A 23,255-nucleotide genomic window follows, 5' to 3' on the forward strand; every position below is an offset into this window, starting at 1 on the left:
GTGTTTAATTGCATTAGGTAATTCACAATGGAATCGCTACAAAGTTTCAAAAGTATAAACATCAGTTATAATATTAGCATGGAATATTGTTCCCTATAGCAGTCCAATAAAGTGAAACAAAGTAAGAGAGAATTATGCTTCTTGATCATGACTTTCCAGCATGTCAAGTAACATGTTATAAAAAGTGTCACAAAGTAACTAACCACTGCAAACTTATTGCTGATGATGCGGTCGTTTTCACCCCATATTATCAGTGTTTTCTGTTTTACCTGTTTAAAAAAAAATCAAAACATCTTTTTGAGAAGGAAATAAAAAAAATGGAATCTAAGGTGTGAATTGTCCATACAAATATGACTCAAAATATGGACTGGAAACAATGAGGCATAAGGAAATGAAGCTTCTTTGCTCCAGACAAATGGATTTTCACAGTTGTGATATATAGGTGGATTAACCCCTCCAATGGATTTTTCAAGTACACAAGTATGTTACATTAAAACTAACTCATAATTGTTTAGCTTTCTATGCAAACTGATATCTCTGTCAAGCCCATTTTGCATCCCCAATGAATAAAGACATACTTTTACTCAAATTAAAATAAAAATGATCATGCGAACAAATTTCAACAGTGACCACAATAATGCAGACAACCTAGCAGGTCAGGATAAAAGGGTACGAGGAGCAGTCATGGATCACTAACCTAACATAACCAACAAGTGAAAAGCATAATTTAACTAAATGTTCAGCCCACCATTGAAATTAAGTACCAAAGGAAAAACAATTTGATGACAAGTCAAATGTTATCCCACAATTTTCAGACACAAGTATACACATGACATGGGTTCACACAAAAGGATAGTTAAAAAGGATCTTAAAATTCGAAATTAGAATCCGCTGTAAAAACAGCCTCAGTACAATAAAAATTTCACAAGACATGATAGTAACTACTATATCTTGGATTGCTCCAGGGAGGAAGTGGTCTATTGAATATAGTTATTTACATTATTATTATTCTTGGATTCTCCACGGAATTACACAATACAACATCTCACCACCAACCCCTTTTGATCAACCCTGGATTCTTCATTGCCTGTCATAAAATAATCATTTATTATGCTCAAACCATTAGAGATCAAAATGAATGGAATCAAAAACAATTTAGCCCTCAAACATTACTACTTTTTTCAACTAAGCACCTTTTTATAAGCTTTTCAACTAAGCCCCTTAACTTTGAAATTAGTAAATTTGATCCCGAGTTTCAAGTTCTAATCAATTTTACTACTATTGCTGAAGAAATATTAAAATTATTCACCATTTTTTCTGATTATTTAATGCCCACAAAAATAAAATACAATTCTTAATGATTAAATGTTTTTAAAACAGCAGAGAAGGAACTAGATTCTTCCCCAGTTCTGGGTCAACAAAATCTCTGATTTCAACAACTAAATTTTCAAAGGAGTCATAGTTTTAGTTTATGTACCAATTAGATAATTTTTTGCTGAATTTAAGTAAGATGTACTCATCACAGATTCAAGAAAAGAAACTTAAAATATGTTGGTATTATCATTACAAATATAACACACTATCTCATTCTCATGTTGAAGGTCTTAACAAAGACAACAAACAAAAGCACTTCATAAGACTACTTGGAGAAAGAACAAGCCAGCAGTAAATCTCATAAGTTGTAACCATTCTAACAATTTTAAATTCTGAATAGCGGCATCTTCAAATTTTACAATGACTAACTTCCAGAGCATCATTACAAGCTCAACAAAGTTAATACTGTCAATAATCCCTAACAATTAACTTTCAATCACTTAACCAAAAGACAAAGTAATTTCATATATAAGAATCCATATATCAAAAACATATAACCACCTTTTCCTCAGATTTAGACAACGAAACAGATATCATGATATCAGTAAACCATACAGATTATAGAAACTACTAACAATTATGAAATACATTCAACCATATAGCAATTGATAAAATGTATATATAAACAAATCGCAACTATAAAAATGAGATAGACACACCTTCAGGAGGCTGAGTTAGCTTCCTATTTTGGGGAGACATCATTTCTCTCTTCAATTGAATCAAAATGTCTTCCATTGTACGCTCACGTTTCCAATTAGCAAGCATAGGAAACAAATGTGGCTCAACCTGGTAATTTAGTGATTAATGAGTACAATTTCAAACACACCACAGCAATGAAGCCTCTGCAAGAATTGCCTCTTACCACTCCAGTTTCTTGATTGACACATGTCATGTTAATCCTTGTTTGAAATCTAACAGATGGAGGATTGTCTGGATAATCCCTGCTGCAAAACAATTTCAACTGGTAGATACGCCCTTCATGAACAGTCTGGTAAAATAACATGATGGACAGGAAAAACAGGCCATATCAATATATTATTTAGTAGAAACTAGTTTTAGTTTTGCTTAGCAGCTAGAAAGTGAGACACCTTTGAAAATCCCTTATAGAAGATATTTAATTATTTTGAATATTAATTTATTTTTCATTTAATATCTGTCATTATCTCACCTATTATTTTTATTATTTCATCAAAAACATTTCCATGTTATGATCACTTGTTGTGAGACAACCACCAGCAAAGCTTTTTCTTACAAGGTTCATTGTAAGCCTAATTGTGGGAAGAATCATGATGTTTGGGTAATATTTGAAGTTTTGAAAATCAATTCCATGTGAATAGAAAATCATAAGACATATTTATCTGGTCAAAACAATACTCTAGGAGTTAAATAGTTTTGGTTTACAGAACAGGTATGGCCTTGATCAGAAATGATTGCAAACCAAGCACCACAGCTATCCATGCTAACTCTTGGAAGTTGGAAATTTAATTCCCAAGGGAATGCTTTCTTTGTACGACTGATTTCTTTCAGTTTGGGTGATGTTAATGCTATCAAGTTCTGGGTGGACATTTAGGTATGGGCATTCCTTTTCAGAGACTTTACTTTTCTTGTTCCATCTGTCTACTTTGCATAATCAGCCTATTATCCACTTATACTCTAAATTTCTAATTTCTAATCAAGAATTTAAGATTATTCCTGAAAATGGAATTTTCATTTCCATACAGAATTGCAGATTTAAATGACAGAGAGACAAGTAAACTCAAAATGCCTTTTGATTTTACTTAAGACTACTCTGAACCAATTTGGATAGATGAGTTTGGATATTGGATTTTCTAGTGTTTAGCTCCTGCAAATTTTTACTTCAGTTCCGTATACTCCGGGCATTACATGATTTATCCTTAACAAACTCATTACCCTCTTAGGTCAAGTCTTTTGTTTAGATGGAAGTGCTTAAAAGGATTAGCACAAACAAGTTGATGCAAATTTGAAGAACTTACCTCACTTTTTCTCCAGATACGTTACCTCACTCTTGCAATAATTCGTGCTTGACATACCCATTTGGAAATCCAAAGCACACTCTTAGGTAAGTATTTTGTTTAGATACAACTACAAGTACATAACAGGATTCTTACAAATGTGTCAAATGACTTCATGCAAGTTTGAAAAACTTACCTTACTCATGACTACTGCTGCTTTGCAACAAGCTTTATTAGAATTTTAGAACATTGGATTTGTCCCACTACTCTACATTTTTTAATGGTATAATATAAAGGTTTCCATAAAAAGAGACTAAGTAGGTATTTGGTTTGAGAAATGTTTTCTGTTTTAATTTTTCATTAAAAAAATGTTATCTTATTTTCACTTTGTTTCCTATTTTCAACAGTTTATATAGGAATAATCAAAACAATAAAAAATAGTTTTTAGTGTTTCCTGTACAAATCTTTGAAAACAAAAAAATAATATAGTTGACATTTTTCTAATTAAAAGTTACAACAGAAAATAAAAATAGAAAAATATTTCTTAAACCAAGCACCCACTGATGTTTTCTACAGGAGTTCAGGTTTGGTAGTTATATGGTGTGTGTGGTTGGATTGCATCTTTAAAAGGGTTTCTCCCCTTCCCTGCTTTCCACATTTAATTGAGAAGAATTATTTTTGCTTCTATGTCATGTTCTGAACATGACTGTTTCAAGAGTTTTGGTATTTCAGGTGCAAAGACACCGGAAAATCTTGCTGCATTCAAGTATTACTCTAAGAGGAGTGCTAACAACACACTCTAACAACCTCCTTCTAACACACACTCCATCATTAGTAGAAATTTATTGAAAACTACAAAATTAGGAGAGAAATTCATTATATGATAAGTGGCACTCACCAAAATTTGAGTGAATTTCAATAAATTTCAGCCAGTAGTAGAGTGTTCAAAAAAATGTGTCAAAGGATGTGTTGCTAGCATTTGTAATTACTCCAATAGTCCAATATATTTTTTTGTTTACTTTTGTTTTCGTGATTGATCCAATTCATCCTACCATCACTTCGCAGAAAGGTTTGCAACCATAGAAAAACTCAGCAACCTGATGATATCTCAATCATAATATCCAAAAGGCCAAAACATAAGAACAAAGAAGCTCAGGAAGAAGAAAGAACTATTTCAGTTTAAACTTGAAAGCTCTTCTGGTGCAGCAAGAGATTCCCCCAACTTCATGATCCATCTTGATCACCACTGATAAAGCTTGAACCCAGAAAATGGAAGGTGTATAAAAGGAAGACAAAGGGTTAGAATCAATTGTCATTCTCTGTTGGTAAATTTGACCATGATAATGTCTTCAAGCAACCTCTTTATTCCATCCAAAGCAAAGAGAAAGAATGTGAAAGAGAAAGATTGAAATAGAGAAGATTTTCAGTTGAGGACAAGGTTACAAATTGGTCAACAAGAGAAGTGGGAGTCAAACAAGAAAATTGGTGGGGGCTTAGATGAGAGGGTAGAATTAGTATCAAACTTTTTTTGAAAATATACAAGGCAGTTGACATCCTTCTAAATTATATAATGTTAATGGAATGGGGGTATTCCTAAACATCTGTAAATAAGAGTATTTTAACGTTAGTACAAGAGTATTTTTATATATGCATATGTAAAAATTATAGGATTTCATACTGGGCAGATGAAAGGAAGGTGTTATTTGAGATGGAAAGGTGCTTCTCAAGCTAAAAGAAAAACATAACCATACAATAAAACCTACTATGCTTTATGGTACTGACTCAATGGTGGGCTGTAAAGAGCAAACAAAAAAAGCGTTATGTAGATGAGGATGTTGCATGGATTAATGGACACATAAAATGAGATAAATCAGAAACAAAAGAAATAAAATAGGAGTAGTACTTGCTGAGAAAAAAAGATGGTAAAATGATAGAAACTAGTAGAAAAAAGACCTGTTACTGAATCAAGTACTTCTCAGCACTGCCCAATGTAGGTCCCAAGACAGAGATACAACTGAGTATTTTAGAGACTTGGCCACAACATAGGTATGTTCTCTCCGGCCACTAAAAATGGCAGCCCACCAAAAACTTTGTACGAAATACAAAATGCAAACGTCTATTGAGTAGCACCATATCAGTAAACTAAACCTGGAGTTGGTTTTACTAAAAATTCTATATATTTGACCTAATAATATGTATTGTTTTTATACAAATGGAACCTTTATTTATAATTTAACATCCAACATTTGAATCCATATATGCCAGAGTTTCACATGTCTATGTCTAAAGAACAAAAAAACCAATTTACTGATTATTAATCTATAACATATTACTCAAAGATATATTAAACAAGCCCCCACTGAAATTCAAAATATTTACTTTGTCATAGAAGCAAATAGGGATGTTAGCTGGGGATTCCAATGTGTCAAAAATAACAGACAGCAACTTACACTAGGGGGACCGATGATAGTCCCAGTCCAAGATTGCATGTATATGTCATCAGCATCATCCATTCCATAGCTAACAGTTCCATCCCCAATTCCCTTCTCACCTCTCTCAAGCTCTTCCAATAATCTGAAATTCCTAGGAACTGCAGGGACCAATTAAGAAGAGTAAATTTCAAATCTAAGTTCTATTAAATCCTTCAAAGCTGTTTAATTGAAATACTTACAATGACTGATGAAGGCAATCATTGATAACTTTTGTTATAGAAAAAATTAAAAAAGAGATTTTGTAAGAGAGATTAAAGGAAAAATACAACTAGAGTGATGAAAGATATTCTCCAAAACGGAAAAAAAAAATACAACAAAAATATTTGTGAAGACTCTGTTGCGTAGCAAAGCTGTCCAATCTCTTTGGATGCCATCAATATAAATCAATTGAAAAGCCACAAGCCAAAAACCAATAGAAAGCTATTCACAACTTACATTAATGATACAGTTGAAGTAAAATGAGTGGGAATATGAACCACATTGCAATGGATGGCTAAGTTGCAAACAGTAAGTCTGAGTCATCAGTACATATCATCATTTAAGTTCATTTATCATTATTACAGAATATTCTCAAGTCACTATTCATACATTATATATATATATATATATATATATATACAAACTGCATAAAATAAACTGCCTACTTAGACATATCATTTGCTTCAAAACATATCAAAAGAAAATACCAAATTTTCTTTATTCTTTCTTGAGGAAATTTCAAAACTAGGAGTAATTTTTTGAAGTATGAAATTGGTAGGCAGCTGCAAAGGTTAACTGAAGACAATAAAACACTGAGAATAGGTCAAATAGTATATCCACAATCGTCGAAATTGGCCAACAATGTTTGAAGTTATATACAGTTGGTGTAATTTTTATCACCTTCCTAATACCAGGTCTAGTGCAGTATCAGCATTCTCTATTTCAAAAGATAAATATGCTGATGAGAGATGATATATTTATCAGAGAGGAGTCATTAACGATCTCAGATTTATCAATTTCCCCTCAACAGCATCTAACAAAATAATGAGATCTTAGGCAGCTCACCACCGCAAAGCCTCCATCTAATAACACAATATTATTGGAGTGCCACTACAGCTTTTGCATTGAATTATATAGAACTAAACCTAGTGTGTAATAAATAAGCTGGTTCCGAAATGGTATGACACAATATAGGAAATAACTAATACTTCCTAGGTTCACAATAAATATTAAACCTGACACTGACAAGCTGTGCATAAAAGTTCATTGTGATAAATTGAAGATGACACAAAACACAAGCTAACTCCATAACACTGTATGAGTAGGAAGATGGCATAATTGTACCACAGCAGCATAATTTAGATTTGTCCAGTAAGTTGAAGAAATATAGTTCTAGCATCTTACTATATTTATAATTTCACAAAAAAAAAGTACATAAACAGATGACAGCACAAAGGACTTCAGCAGTGATGATTAGCCAGATTTGAGTATTAGAAACGGTGCAACAAATTTATTTTCCGATTAAATTAGACTTTATCAAGTTGCAGTCCACAACCACAATTATAACTGCAACATAAAAAATTTTGTGGTCTCCACACCCTGCCTCAGCTGCATTATCAAGGATTGCAAATTCACAGTTCACGACAAAATTGCAACTGCAATCCCAACTAATTGCAATTTAAAACCCTGCATGAACTGTCTGCAGCAACTCGATTGCCACTTGCAGAAAGCATTATATAAACATAGCAGACACAATAACCATCTCACCAATTACAAAATCTTAAATTGAAAAACCTACTTTTCTCCCTTTTTTCACTTATTTCATCATTAGTTATTGCATTAGGTAATTATTTTGGAGAAAGAACCAATCCACAAAGGAATCACCCCCTCTCCTACCACCACAACAATAAATCAAAAACCAATTGAAACCATAACTCCGAAATCAAAAGCCATTTATAATTTAATTAATCATAACCCATTTGCAACGCTCAACCCAACCCAACCCAACCCTGGCACCCAATTCAAAAAATTAACAATTTCTGAATTTAAACCAGCCAAAACAAGAGGAACGCAATTAGAATTATGGCCAGAACAAACATAGAGGCTCTTCAATTAAGGAACCACAAGATCACAAAATAAGATAAAAATAAAATAAAATGAAGAGTTCGAAGCAAATAAGGATTGAAAAAAAATGATGAATTGGAAAGGGAAATGATTGGGAAATGGAGGTGTTGAATGAATGCTCACCCACGACGCTGGATCCTTCGGAACCCATTACGATGGTGAAAACTTGGAAGACTCAAAAGGGTAGGGTTTGTTACGAGAATCGATAGAGAGAAAGAAAAAGAAAAAAGGCACCACCCAAGTTTTATCTGGTGATGGTGCAGTTAGTTGTACTCCAACTACTGTGTAGATGGAAAACATTTGTAAATCTAATATATCACAAAAAATCAAATTTTATGGTCTCATTTTAATAAGTATTATATCATTTTATGAAATTTGTTATTGAACGGTGAGTTTTAAGTTATATAATGGTGTAACTCAAAGTTACACTTCCGTAACTCTAATAAGTATTATATGATTGTATGAAAGAAGATTTTATTCTATAAAATGATTTTATGTGGTGTTTGATATTCATTTATTCTAAATAATTCAATTAATTAATGTATGTTTTATATTTATTTTCATTTTTTGAATTTTATATATTAAGTTGAAGAACATTGTAAATTGATATGGTATTTTTTTTTATCAAAGTAAAAGTAAAAATGTAAAAAGTATCTTATCACACATATATTTTAAAATATAGTAATTGTAGGTAAAAGTAAATATTACTTGAATACAATTAACAAAGAGTAGTTTTTATGCTTTTTTAATTTAGACAGATAAAATTTAAATAAATTCACACAAGTATATTTTATTCTAAAGTATATTTTATTCTATATATTTACTTAATATTATATATTATAATTTTAAAAGCTCTCAATTCATCACAACTGTGTGTATAAATATATTTAAATATTTATTGATATATCTATTAATATGCATTTATTAAAATTTAAACTAAATAAAATATATCAAAAATTTAAAAAATTACTTCTATAAATTATAAAATGTAAATTTAATACCGGTATAAAACACATATAACTAAGCTATAATTAATATATATATATATATATATATATATATATATATATATATATATATATATATATATATATTAAAAATGTTTGACATGAAGAAGTGATGTCACTAATAACCATATATTCATTCCCTCCAAAAATATTAAATGGTATTATTTAATTTAATTATTAATACAAATCGATATTATTTTATTATGTAAATAGATTTTTTTATTATTCATTCTATTAGAGTTATATTCAATTGATATTCTATTAATTGCAAACAATTCTATTTTTAGAATTTTTATTCTTAATCAATTATTTAATTCCTTCTTTAGTATTTGTAAATAATGATTAATATTTTTTAATAATATATTAAAAACATAATCAATCAATTTATTTTATTCGTTTTTAGTATTTTTTTAGTTAACAATATTTTTTTTGGTAATATGTATAAAGATATATTCGATTTGTAGAATAGGGGTAAACTCATGTTTTGTTTCATGTAATTAAAAATTATAAAAAGAAAATATTAAATTTCTAAATCATATTTAAATATTAATTAATAAAAATATGTTCCAATGTTAAACAACATTTGAATTTTCAATAATAATATTTACCCATTTGGAATAACTTTTTAGATGAATTCATTTTTTTATTATTTACGTAATTAACTAAGATTTTTATATTTTAAATTAACTTATTTGATTCATGTTCAAATTTTCAATAATATATTTTTTGTTAATTAAAATATAATAGATCAATACATTAAAAAGTTATAATATTTAAAAAAATAAAATTATAAAATTAATATTCGTGCAGGACACAAAACACTAAGCTAGTTTAACCTAAATATATAATTTTTTTTAGAAAAAAAACACATGGATCATTTATCCTTTATTAATTAATAACAAAGTAATATACACAGGAGAAACATTTTCTCCCAAAAAAAGCCTCTCATTTAAGGGATAAAATAAGGATAAATTTTTTTTACTGAAAAATAAATCATGTTTTAATCCTCATTTAATTCGACAATTAAAATTCGTACAATTATAATAATTATGTATAAAATCCAAAGGATTGACGCAGTAGTATAAGGTTTTGTTGTGTTCATACATGTGTGTAAATTATTTATTTAGTAGAAAAATATGTGTTTTGTACAAAATTTCTTTAAACTAGACAATCACATATGCGCGAGCAAGATTAGTCTCTAACGAGTAGGCCAAGAGACATACGTGATCTCTTGGGACTAAAAAAATAATTATTATATATAACAAATCATTCACAAAATTTTAATGACATTTAATTATTTACAAACCGTATAATTATAATTTGATTTATTATATGAATGTATTATTAATTATATATGATTTGATTTATACTATTATGTTATTTGATAAAGATAACTCTTGACTTATAAAAATATTAATAAAAACTATATATATATATATCACCAACTCACTTTTGTAAAACAAAATTGTCATGTGTTTTCGGGAGATTTTAATATAATAATATATACTTTTATTTTAACGTCTATTTTGCTTTTAATTTTGGGAGATTTTTGTTGTTCTTATTATTTATTTTCTAAGAGTCATGCTTCATTTCACAGGACTCCGATGTGTAGGTATGAAAGGGATTTGGTGAGTGGCTATGTTCATTCCATTTATTTCTTTTTATTTGTAACTTATTGATTATGTTAATTTTCATTGAATTAAATGTGCAGGCGAACATTAGATACATGGATGTGAAGTCTTATAGAATTGATTGAAATCATTGCTCGAGTTAGGTGTTAACACTTCTCAAGTTAGATGATGGTCACTAAAGTACATAAAATTTGGTTGTATGCTTTTTTCAAAGGGAGATTGAACTATGTTTAATAAAACTAGCTTATAAATAAGACAAACTTATAAGTTTACTGATAAATGTCAACTGACATAATTAATATTTATAATATTTGTCATCGTGTGGGAAGTTTGACTTAACCATATGATCAAACATTTTATTGCACACACCACCAAATCCTAGAAAACTTTTTTTTTCATTAACCAAAGCAAATTCGATGAATAGAAAACAAGAAACGCACATATGGTATTATTGGAAAACGAAAAAATACAACTGTGTATGGTGCACATCATCGATTCAATTAGAGTTTAGTTAACAAAAAAGAGAATCTCCACTTTTACGAATTGTACTATCTAGGGTCAACAACATACACGTGGCATCATACATGGCAATCCGCGACACGTGTCAACCCTTCATGTCAGCTCCGGAACAGGAGCATGGATGATCAGCCCTTAGAAGTTGGGCTCCCCAACCAACAGGTTATCTCTAACCTCTTATTATTTGAATATACTTTTATCTCTTTATCTCTTGGTAGGTATTCAATTATCTACAATATCACATATTATCTATAAGGTACAATTATCTACCGACAATTATCTCTAAGTTACATGTTATCTATAACATTATCTATAAGCTATTGGCTATTATCCACAAGTCGGTAATTATCTACAAGAGCTGTAACAACTCCTACAAACAAGGACTCGCAACTCCATTCCACTCCTATAAGTACCATGTTTCTTTGAACCCTTAAAACATCCCTCACCCTCTCAGTAGTGCATCCATACACGTTCACTCGAACATCACACAAGCAGACTTGCTTTCATACTCATTTATATACTCTCTCTTATTCTCCTAACTCTCGTACTTACTTAAGTGTTGGAGTCCTTTGTTTGGTAGATCTCCCCTCTTGTCCTCTTGGAAAAGGCCATTCATTGTCCGACATGCGAAGTTTAGGAGCCCACCTTAGCACGTCCACCTTGACATGTCCTAGCTTTGGATTTTGGTAAGTACATTTGATGTAACAACCCGCCTCGTCGCTATGATATCACCACTCTAAACCGCGAGAATTTCAATTTTTAAATGAAAACTCCGTTCATTTGCTTATGAAAATTTAAAGTAAATTTTTTCACGATATACATTCTGATGCAATCATACCCCCCAAGGATATTGGATAGAAGAATTCAAGAGGATTGGGCTAGAGCTACAAAAGAAGGCCCTAGGATTCTCATGAACCATAGGGTAGTTTTTTGAGCCCATGGGCCAAGGTTGGGTCCACTCTTCTTTGTAAATATTAGAATAGGTTTTTCCTTCTTTTGGGCCTTGTATTTTGGCCATTCTAGTAGTATAGGATTTTAGCCTTGTATTTCAGGGCATTTTGAGTAGTCTTTGTAATAGGGACTTTTTTGTATTTTTGATGTATTTTGTCATGGGGGTGAGCTTAGCTATTATAGGGGGCGTGTAGCTAAGCTCTAGCTTCTCATCTCAAGGAGGTGAGCTTAGGTATTAGAGAGGTGTGTGTAGCTAAGCTCTAGCTTCTCTAGGAATCTTCTCAAGGAAGCTTCTCAATGAAGTTTTTCAAAGAAGCTTCTCAAGGAGATGAGCTTAGTTATTAGAAGGGTGTATGTAGCTAAGCTCTAGCTTCTCAAGGAAGCTTCTCAAGGAAGTTTCTCAAGAAAGCTTCTCAAGGAAGCTTCTCAAGGAAGTTTCTCAAGGAAGTTACCTAGGCTATAAATAGAAGCATGTGTAACACTTTTTGTAACTTTGATGAATGAGAATCTTGTGAGACACAACTCAAAGTTCAACTTCTCTCCCCCTTTTCCTCCTTCAATTTCGTGTTCCCCCCTCTCTCTTTCTTTTCCTCCATTGAAGCATTCTTGTTGGATTGAGTGACCTTGGAATAATTAAGAAGGAGGGGGTTAAATTAATTATTAATGTGTCTTGACTAATTAAAATTTATCCTTCTTAATATTACTAGATTCAATTAGGCTTTACTACTAAGTTATGAGAAAGTAAAGAACAGAAACAATAACTTAGACAAAAGTAAAGCGGAAATAAAAAGTACACAGTGGAAATTAAAGAGTATAGGGAAGAAGAAAACAAACACAAGTTTTTATACTGGTTCGACAATAACTCGTGCCTACATCCAGTCCCTAAGCAACCACTGGTTCTTGAGATTTACAATAACCTTGTAAAATCCTTTACAAGCAAAGATCCATAAGGGATGTACCCTCTCTTGTTCTCTTTGAACAACCAAGTGGATGTACCCTCCACTTGAACTGATCCACAAGAGATGTACCCTCTACTTGCACAACAAGGGATGTACCCTCTAATGTGTTAAGACAAAGAATTCTTAGGCGGTTAGTCCCTTGAATCTTTGTAAGGGGAAACAAAAGATATCTCAGGCGATTAGTCCTTTGAATCTTTTGGCAAGAGGGAGAAGGAAGAAAAGATAGAACACTTTTGTTTTCTGCACAATTTCCACTTGCAGAAAAAAAACAAAGTTTTGAAACAAAGTTTAGAAAGCTTTTTGGCAAAGAAAAAACAATGGGCAATGGTTAGAGAAAGATTGTGAAAAATAATTATTTGGAAGAATATCATATGTATCTTGAATGTGTTCCAAAGTCATGCTTTTATAGACTCTTCATGTCTGGTCAAAGAAACCATTTGAAGAGTTGTGACTTTATAGAAAACCATGTTAAGAGTTATAACTCTTAACTTTTTCTTCAAAAATGTTCACTGGTAATCGATTACCACAAAGGTGTAATCGATTACACAATGCATTTTATGAAAAGTTGTGACTCTTCACAATTGGATTTGAATTCCAACGTTCAAATTCACTTGTAATCGATTACTAATATAGTATAATTGATTACACTATTTGAAAATCATTTTGGAACGTTGCAAACCATTTGAAAATATTTTGAAAACCAAACTGATCACTTGTAATTGATTACTGACAACAGGTAATCGATTACCAGAGAGTAATCACTCTGGTAACTTAAAAAATATGAGAAAAATCTTTTGTAAAACAAAACTGTGCTATTTGGTTTTTGAAAAAAGTCTTTTAATACTTATCCTATATGAAGTCTTGACTTGTTGCTTCTTGATTTCTTCTCTTGAATCTTGAATCTTGGATTGGATTCTTGATGCTTTATCTTGAAGTCTTGAATCAATCACTTGGGCTTTTGGCATCATCAAAATTGCTTGGTTCATCATCATGAAGCTTGCTTCTACAATCCTCTCCAAGCTTCTTATCCAAGACACATTCTTGGTCGTGAAGCTCCTTCTTCCATGGATTATTCCCTAGTGGATGGCGCCTCTCCTCACCTCTTCGCCTTTATCTTCCGTTGCATCTCCATGGTGGAAAATCACCATTGAAGGACCTCATTGAAGCTCAAAGATCCAGCCTCCATAGAAGCTCCACAAGCAAGCTTCCATCAAGTGGTATCAGAGCACAAGAGCTTCAAGTAGGTGCTCCTTAAACCTCCATTAATTTTCAGCTTTACCTTCTCCTCTATTGTTGTTTCTTCATTTTTCTCCATGTATCTCCTCACATGTCTTGTGCTAAATGTTTTTAACATGATTCTTTAGAGTTTCCACCAATTAAACTTGCCATAGAAACTAGATTTGATTTTCTATGGTTCAAATTTCTTGTTCTTGTTCTTGAACCATGAATTGTGTTGAGTTTAGGTTCCTTTGAGTTTTGTCTTGTTATTTTTTGTGGCTGAAACCTAAACCATAAAATTCTTACAAAAACATTTAAGTAGAAGAAAACCTCAAAAATCTAGAGTGATTTGTTCACCTATTGTAGTTTTGTCATAGAAGCCATGTATAGTCATGAAACTTGTCACATAAGATTTCTTATGTTGTGCTGAATTTTATTTTTCTTGTTTCTTTGTCTAACTCATTTGTTCATGAGTGTATGAAATTCTTTTATCCTATTATTTGATTTGAGTCAAATCTTGCATGTTAATTAGTCCTTAACATGTTCATGCAAAATTCTTAGAGAGTCTTTGATTGTGAACCTTTTCTTGAACTTTTAGGTTTCCTTTTGATTGTGTCTATTGTGAATTTGAGTTTTGGTGAATGAATTGCTGACTGAAATTTTTATCCTAAGTGAATATTGAACTCCTAAAACTCTGATAAACAAGCCTAGTGAGTTCAACACACATAGGAAGGTTGAATGTAAGCCCAAGGCAATCAATATTCCATGCTAAAAAAAATTTGAAGTCTGAAATCGTTGGTGCTGACAGCTTAGACATACGAACTTGTAAAAATTATTGAGAATTGGACATACAAACTTGTAAAAATTACAAGTGATTTTGATAAAAGGAAAAAATACGAAAAATCACACATGTTGGTAGAAAAATCAGTATCCAGAAAAAGAAAAAAAATGTGAAAAGGAAGTGTGCTTGTTGTTTTGGCTCAAAATTTATTCTATAATTGGTGCCTATTTTATACCAATCTTAGTTCTGAAATTTCAATTGAAAATTAGTGTGAAAACAAGTGCCAAAGCTAGAGGTTTGTTGAGTCATATTTTTAGTTTTTTCACTCTACTCTAGAGCCATTCTAAGTTTCTCTTTGAGTCCTAGCTTGCTTCTATGTCCTTTTCATTGCTTTAATTGTTGAATAATCCTTGAAAAATTGTCTTGTTAAAACTCCATTGGTTTAGCTTTCATTTCATTTTTTTGGTCTATGGTTATTTCTTTTCTCTTTGTTTCCTTGTTTGTGAATTGCTATATAGGGAATTGGAAAGGGGGATTGGTGTCATCCCTTAAAGAATTTGAGTCAAGAAGTAAGGGGCCAACCACCTTAAGAGCTATTGGACTAAGAAGCACTCCAAATTAAGTGAATCACCAAAGAGAGAACAACCACCAAAAGTTGAGGACCTTTTTGTAATTTTGTAATTGACAATTCACATACTTTCATTGCTTTCAAATTTTGTAACAAAAAGGTCTTTCATTGGAAGTAAGTTGGGAGCCTCCAATAAGTCACCCTACTTCCATTTGTGTGTAATAATTTTAGACAATTTTCCCTTAGGGTTGTGAGTGTTTTGTTGGGAACCTTAAATGTGGTCATCCAAACACTTAAGGTTTCGCCTAGTTTACATTTCTTGCTTACTTTCATAGCTTTTTTCTTTTACCTTCCATTGTCAAACCGCCTAGATAGCTTCCCTTTTATCAATTAGTTTTTACCTAATCTTTCACACCTATTTTAGTGTTTATTTTGGCTACTTTCAACCATAGTTTCTTTTACCTTTTGTTTTCAAACCCCCAACAAGAAAGAATCACAACTTAGAAACCAACATGAGTCTTCATTCATCATCTAGTGTTAATGGTGAGGGTTCTACTCCTAAGGACCCCTTGTATAAGATATTAAATGAGTTGAGATCCCTTAAGTTGTGGAAAGAAAAACAAGAGAGAAAAGAAAAAGGAAAAAAAGTGGAAGAAATAAATCAAGATGAAAGAAAGAAAATAAGGGAAGAAGAAAGAAGGAAAATACTAAAAGAGTTAAGAAAAGAAAAACATGCTTCCTATAATAGTCATAACTCTTGCAAGAGACTAAGTGAAGAACTTTGTGACTATTATGAAGGAAGGCATAGGGCACATCTTAGACCTCACTCCCATTGGAGAGAAAAGGAAAGAAAGCCTCAAGAGACTAACATTAACCTCCCATACTTTCATGGGAAGGACAATGTAGAGGTTAACCTAGATTGGGAAATAAAGGTAGAGCAACAACTTAAAAGGAAGTCTACTTCAAAATCTTATGGATCTCACTCTTATCCAAAGAAATACCAAGGGCAAGGAATCTTAGGGGTGACACCTTCTAAGCCCAAAGATGATAAAGGGAAGACAATAGGAAAGCAATCCCTTAAGGCTAGTATGCAATAAAAGACTAGCTCCATAAAGTGCTTTAAATGTCTTAGAAGAGGACACATTACTTCTCAATGCCCCACCAAGAAAACCATGATTATGAGGGGCCAAGACATTTATAGTAGCCAAGATGAGGCTACTACTTCACATTCCTCTAGTGAAAGTGAAGAAGCAAAAGGGGAAGAATCTAGTGAAGAAATCTACCCCCAAGAAGAAGGACAACCTTTAATGGTTAAGGAGGAGTGTAAGGAGATAAGTGTCTCCTCCAAGAGGTTAGCTAAGAAGGAAAGTCATTTTGAAATAAAGACAAATATTAAAGAAACTTCCCCTCTTAGACAACCTCCACATCTTCTCCTTTGTAAAAAGACACTTGTTAGCACTGCCACACCTCTTAGGCTTGAGGTTATTCCTCAAGTAAAGAAGTTGTTGGATGAGGGTTTGGTTCGTAAGAGCTTAAATCCTTGTGCTTTGTTGGTGCCCAAAATAGGTATTATTAGGCACCAAATCCCTAAAATAAGTGATATGATGAATGTGTTGAGTGTTGCAACCCTCTTTTGTAAAATCAGTCATGCACCTAACATCTTCATGATTCATGTACATTGGTACTCATTAGGTAGGTTTGTTCTTATTTTTGGTTTGAATACAAACCTAGGTGCTCATATGGGACACCTAAGGTTTGTCATACTTTTTTGTAGGAATAATCAACATGAAAATACATAAAAAGGTATGTTTTATTGCATTAGTGATCAAGGGGTTCCCACGGACCCTAAGAGAATAAAGGTCGTTCCTGATTGGCCCACTCCACCAAGTATAAGGGAAATCTGGGGCTGCCATGACTTAACAAAATTTTACAAAAGGTTTGTCCCATATTTTTCTACACTTGTAGCACCACTCATTGAGTTGGTGAGGAACCATGTTCCTTCATGGGAAGATACCCATGAAAGGGGTTTTCAAACCTTACCCTACAGGTGTCGAGGGAAGGAGCCCAAAGTATAAAGAACCTCAGGATTTGAGGTCAAATCCTTTCCAAGGTGGAAGGGATGATGCAATCCTACCTCCCAAGGGTATTGGATAAAAGAATCCAAGAGGATTGGGCTAGAGCTACTAAAGAAGGCCCTAGGGTTCTTATGAACCTCAGGGTAGTTTTCTGAGCCCATGGGCCAAGGTTGGGTCCACTCTTCTTTGTAAATATTAGAATAGGTTTTTCCTTCTTTTGGGCCTTGTATTTTGACCATTCTAGTAGTATAGGGTTTTAGCCTTGTATTTCATGGCATTTTGAGTAGTCTTTGTAATAGAGACTTTTTTGTATTTTGATGTATTTTGTCATGGGGTGAGCTTTGCTATTATAAGGGGCGTGTAGCTAAGTGTTAGTCGGTGAATATGACTAACTTTTGTGTATAAAACTTGTGTAAATTGTATCAAACTCCTCCAATTTATGGTTATTTTGTAGTGTTATAAGTTCTTTTAGTTAAATATAGGTATAAATATGTAGTACTTCCATTTTGTGTGTTTAATGTTGGATCAAGTGGCCTCGGAATAATTAAGAGGGGGGTTGAATTAATTATTACTGAACCTTTACTAATTAAAAATCTACCCTTCTTAGGCTTTTACTATAATGTTAAGAAAGTAAAGAACATAAATATTAACTTAACCAAAAGTAAAAGTGATAATTAAAGTGCCCAACGGAAATTAAAGAGTGAAGGGAAGAAGAAGACAAACACAAGAGTTTTATACTGGTTCGACAACAACCCGTGCCTACATCCAGTCCCCAAGCAACCTGCGGTCCTTGAGATTTCTTTTCAACCTTGTAAAATCCTTTACAAGCAAAGATCCACAAGGGATGTACCCTCCCTTGTTCTCTTTGAACAACCAAGTGGATGTACCCTCCACTTGAACTGATCCACAAGAGATGTACCCTCTCTTGTTCTCAGTTACAACAACCCAAGTAGATGTACTCTCTACTTGTACCACAAAGGATGTACCCTCCAATGTGTTAAGACAAATTTCTCAGGCGGTTAGTCCTTTGAAACTTTGTGAAGGGGGAAACAACAGAATTCTTAGGCGGTTAGTCCTTCGTTCTTTTGGAAAAGGAAGAAGAGAGACACAAAAAGAATTCAGGCGGTTAGTCCTTGGTAAATTCTTTTTGGCAAAGGGAGAAGGGAATGAAAAAGATGAATAACACACTTTTGTTTTCAAGGTTTGGAAAACCAGAAAACTTTAGAAAGCTTTTTGCAAAGGAAGAAGAAGAAAAAGAAGAAGAAGTTCAAAGAGATTCAAAGGTTTTAAAATAATATGTGAAAAAGTTGGTTGTAAAGGTTGTAAGTATTGTAAGTGCTCTTCAAATGTAAATCAAGGTATTGCTTTTATAGACTCTTCAAGTCTAGTCAAGAAAACCATTGGAAGAGTTATAACCTTTAGAAAAACCTGAAAATCATTGGAAGAGTTACATCTTTTGATTTTTGTTCAAAACTTGTCACTGGTAATCGATTACCAAATCCTTGTAATCGATTACACAAAGCTTTTTATGAAAGGATGTGACTCTTCACAATTGAATTTGAATTCCAACGTTCAGATGCACTGGTAATCGATTACCAATATCTTGTAATCGATTACACCATTTTGAAATCAATTGGAACGTTGCAAATTCAGTTGAAAACTTTTGAAATCAAACTTTCCCACTGGTAATCGATTACAGGAAATTGGTAATCGATTACCAGAGAGTACAAACTCTGGTAACTTAGAAAATTTTATGAAAACTCTTTTGAAAAAAAAATTGTGCTATGTTTGTTTTTTGAAAAAATCTTTTCAATACTTCCCTTGTGAAGTCTTCTTGATTTCTTCTCTTGGAACTTGAATTCATCTTTTCTTGAATCTTGAAATCAAACTTCTCTTGATTCTTGAATTTGTTCTTGATTTAATCTTGAAATCATTCTTTGGGCTTTTTGTCAACATCTTTGTCATTATCAAAACTTCTTGAATCAACTTGATTCATCATCATGAAGCTTGCTTCTACATTTAATAATCATTTTCTCTCAATTTCAGGATAATTAGGCAAATTTTGAAGTGTTGATTTTCACCCTCTCGCTAAGCCAATCTGTTGGCTTAGCGAGCCATCCGCTGAGCGCAACAATCCTTGGCTAACCGCGAGGAAGAATCTGGAATAAGGATGAGCTGTGCTTGTTCACTGAGCGAAGGTCCATCCCGCTAAGCGCACTGCTTCAGTCCCTCCACTAAGCGAGTAAAGCCACGCTAAGCCGAAATTCACTAATGCATGCTAAGCGGTTCAAAAGTGCGCTAAGCGTACGAGCACGAACAAAGCCACCTATTTAAGCCTGAAATTAGATTTTGAAGAGGAGTTTGGGCCATTTTTTGAAGGAGCTTCTGCATGTGAGAGATTCTAGAGAGAGAAAGGTCCAAGTTCGAAAGAGTTTGAGAGATTTTGTTGTGTGAAGATCTGCAGAGACCAGAGCTGGAAGAGGAAGCCATCCTAAGAGCTTGAGATGAGTTTGTGAGTGATTGTGAGGTCCTAGAGGTGGAGGAGACATCCCCATTACTTGTATTTCTGCAATCTTTCATCTTTCTCTTCTCTTCGTTGTAAAGGAAGCTTCCCAGTTATGGAAAGCTAAATCCTTTGTTGGATCTTCCTTGTAGGTATTTGATGTAAATATCTTTTTATCTATTTAATGATGTTTGTGTGTTCACTATGCTATCTGAACTTCATTCTACCATGCTTTTGCCTTGATCATGTAGATGCATGTGTTTTTAGGATTATTCAACAGTGGAAACTGGTTTGATTCTTAGAACTTGATAGAACAGGGCTAGTTTGTCATATTTTCATGAGGAATCGGGGTACGGTAACCTAGTTGTTGTATGTTTGTCTTAATGCGGTCCTGGCCGAGTTTAGTTCAACAAGAGGAATCTGCGAACGATGCTTGATCAGGATTAAGCTAGACTATCATGAGGAATCGAGGTTTAGTATTTCAGGAGACACCATAGAATGCATGAGCATTGTTAAGTAGAGAATATCCTTCTAGCATCAGGCACTTATTAGGAAGACCAACGTGTTGTCTACTTGTTTTTATGCATCATTTCTCACGTGATTTTTCCCTTTTTAATAGTTAGTTTACACATCTATTCATATAAATACATCTCTTTTCACAATAGACATCTATTCACTGAAATAGCTTTACCAGGTAACACAAGTTCCCCGAGAGTTCGATACTTGGTTCTTACCGTTTTATCCTACTTGTGCGATCCGGTGCACTTGCCGAAAGCGGAACACTAAGCTCTAGCTTCTCATCTCAAGGAGGTGAGCTTAGGTATTAGAGAGGTGTGTGTAGCTAAGCTTTAGCTTCTCTAGGAATCTTCTCAATGAAGTTTCTCAAGGAAGCTTCTCAAGGAGGTAAGCTTAGTTATTAGAGGAGTGTGTATAGTTAAGCTCTAGCTTCTCAAGAAAGCTTCTCAAGGAAGCTTCTCATGGAAGTTTCTCAAGAAAGATTCTCAAGGAAGTTTCTCAAGGAAGCTACATAGGCTATAAATAGAAACATGCGTAACAATTTTTGTAACTTTGATGAATGAGAGTCTTGTGAGACACAACTCAAAGTTCAACTTCTCTCCCCCTTTTCCTCCTTCAATTTCGTGCTCCCCCCTCCCTCTCTTTCTATCTCTCTTTCTTTTCCTCCATTGAAGCATCCTCTCCAAGCTTTTTATCCAAGGCACATTCTTAGTGGTGAAGCTCCTTCTTCCATGGCTTATTCCCTAGTGGATGACGCCTCCTCTCACCTCTTCTCCTTTATCTTCTGCTGCATCTCCATGGTGGAAAATCACCATTGAAGGACCTCATTGAAGCTCAAAGATCCAACCTCCATAGAAGCTTCACAAGCAGGCTTCCATCACATTCCCAAACAACACACCATTACTATATATATATATATATATATATATATATATATATATATATATATATATATATATATATATAGGCATAGTAACTCAGTACACATCATTCACATAATGGAAAGTAAATTTGTTCATACATATACCTAAACCTGTGATTTACATCCTCAATTAAAAAAAAAGAATTATGTAACCCCTATGGAGGAGTTGATTAACAAAACACAACTCTCTCCCAAAATAATCCCAACGTCATCAGGTTGGCTCGGCGGCTCCACAAAAGAATCTCACTTCTCGTACTCTATTGTTATCATTTTGCTCCCACGAACAAAGATTCGCGATCATCACAGGTACCAACCACATGGTACAAAAATTGCGAGGGGTGAGTTTATATAAAAGAAGTTAATACAAAAATCAAATAATCATAATTAGTAAGAAAACATTATCAAATACCATAAACATACACAAACATCCATTAGTCCAACATACACTCAACAAGTAGTCATCATCTGTCCATAGTTCCAATCAATCATGCTCAGTATGATGCATGCATCTGACCTCAACTTTCAAATGCAATATGGTACCATCCCCAAGGAAATAGCCTAAGCGTGTCCACACGACACTCTCACTTAGGAAAACTAGGCAGTAAGTGTCGAGGTCATCCTATCGTGCACAAACAACTCCCCCCATGGTGATCAGCCTGAGTCTCAAGGGAGTTCCAAACCGAGTGACATGCCCCCAAGTACAAGTATTCTTCCTCATGAGAAACTACAAGTACTTACTCATAAAGTTTATACTATTTCCATGTCATATGAAGTATGAAACATGGGAACCATCAATGCACTGACCGTGGATAATTAAAGATTCTAATCCATCCCCCTCCAGAGATGCTTAAAACTCTTTAACCACTCTATTTCTCCCACCAGGGATATCCAACAAGGTCATTGCACGCCCCATGTACATACACAACATACAATGTATGAAACATGGGCACCATCAATGCATTTATCATGGATAATTAAAAGATTTTAAGCCATCCCCCTCTAGAGATGCTGAAAACTCTTTAACCACTCAATTTCCCCCTCCTGGGATATCCAACAAGGTCACTGCATCCCCCATGTACATTCACAATATACATCATCACAGTGCATTTTGAACATCATCAACATTTCATCTCAATGTCATTATCAACATCAGCATTGTCTCATCTCAATGTCATTCTCAACATCAACATCATCTCATCTCAATATCATTCTCAACATCAACATCATCTCATATTAACATAATCATCAATAACAACATCCTCTCATATCAATATTATCATAAACATCAACGTCACCTCATATCAATTAATGTCATTAATAGCAATATCATCAGTAAGTCACATTTCGCATATACATACATATACATAGTTCATGCCTAAGATTCACACTCCCCAGGTCTTCAGACAACACAAGTCTAATAAAAAAATAATGTCATTTATCAATAATAGACGTATCGCATCCCATTAGTCAAAAACATTGTTTTTCTTGAAAACCAGCTTGCAATAGGGACAAACATAGGTCCCCATAGTTATGTTCCCTAACCCCAACTATGGTATTAAAAACTGTCAATGATAATAAACTCCCCTCACCTATCGTGAGCTCTCTGTTAGTTCCTCTTTGTGTTGCTTAGAGGTCTCTCTCGTTCACGCTCGTCAGTCCAAACGCA

General features: G+C 33.4%; 1 protein-coding gene across 4 annotated transcripts; it reads right to left on the reverse strand.

The window, feature by feature from the left end:
• Window positions 1–44: 44 nt before the first annotated feature.
• On the reverse strand, window positions 45–8,231 carry LOC100499899 (uncharacterized). 4 transcript variants are annotated; one of them, XM_041016829.1, is made up of 5 exons: window positions 8,066–8,231; window positions 5,798–5,937; window positions 2,237–2,335; window positions 2,034–2,160; window positions 45–269 (listed from the first exon to the last, which is right to left on the reverse strand). In XM_041016829.1, exons 1-5 carry the CDS (start codon window positions 8,091–8,093, stop codon window positions 238–240), a joined length of 426 nt encoding a protein of 141 aa, XP_040872763.1. In that variant the 5' UTR covers window positions 8,094–8,231; the 3' UTR covers window positions 45–237.
• Window positions 8,232–23,255: the final 15,024 nt, after the last annotated feature.

Source organism: Glycine max, chromosome 7, assembly GCF_000004515.6.
Source record: "Glycine max cultivar Williams 82 chromosome 7, Glycine_max_v4.0, whole genome shotgun sequence".
Lineage (NCBI taxonomy): Eukaryota > Viridiplantae > Streptophyta > Magnoliopsida > Fabales > Fabaceae > Glycine > Glycine max.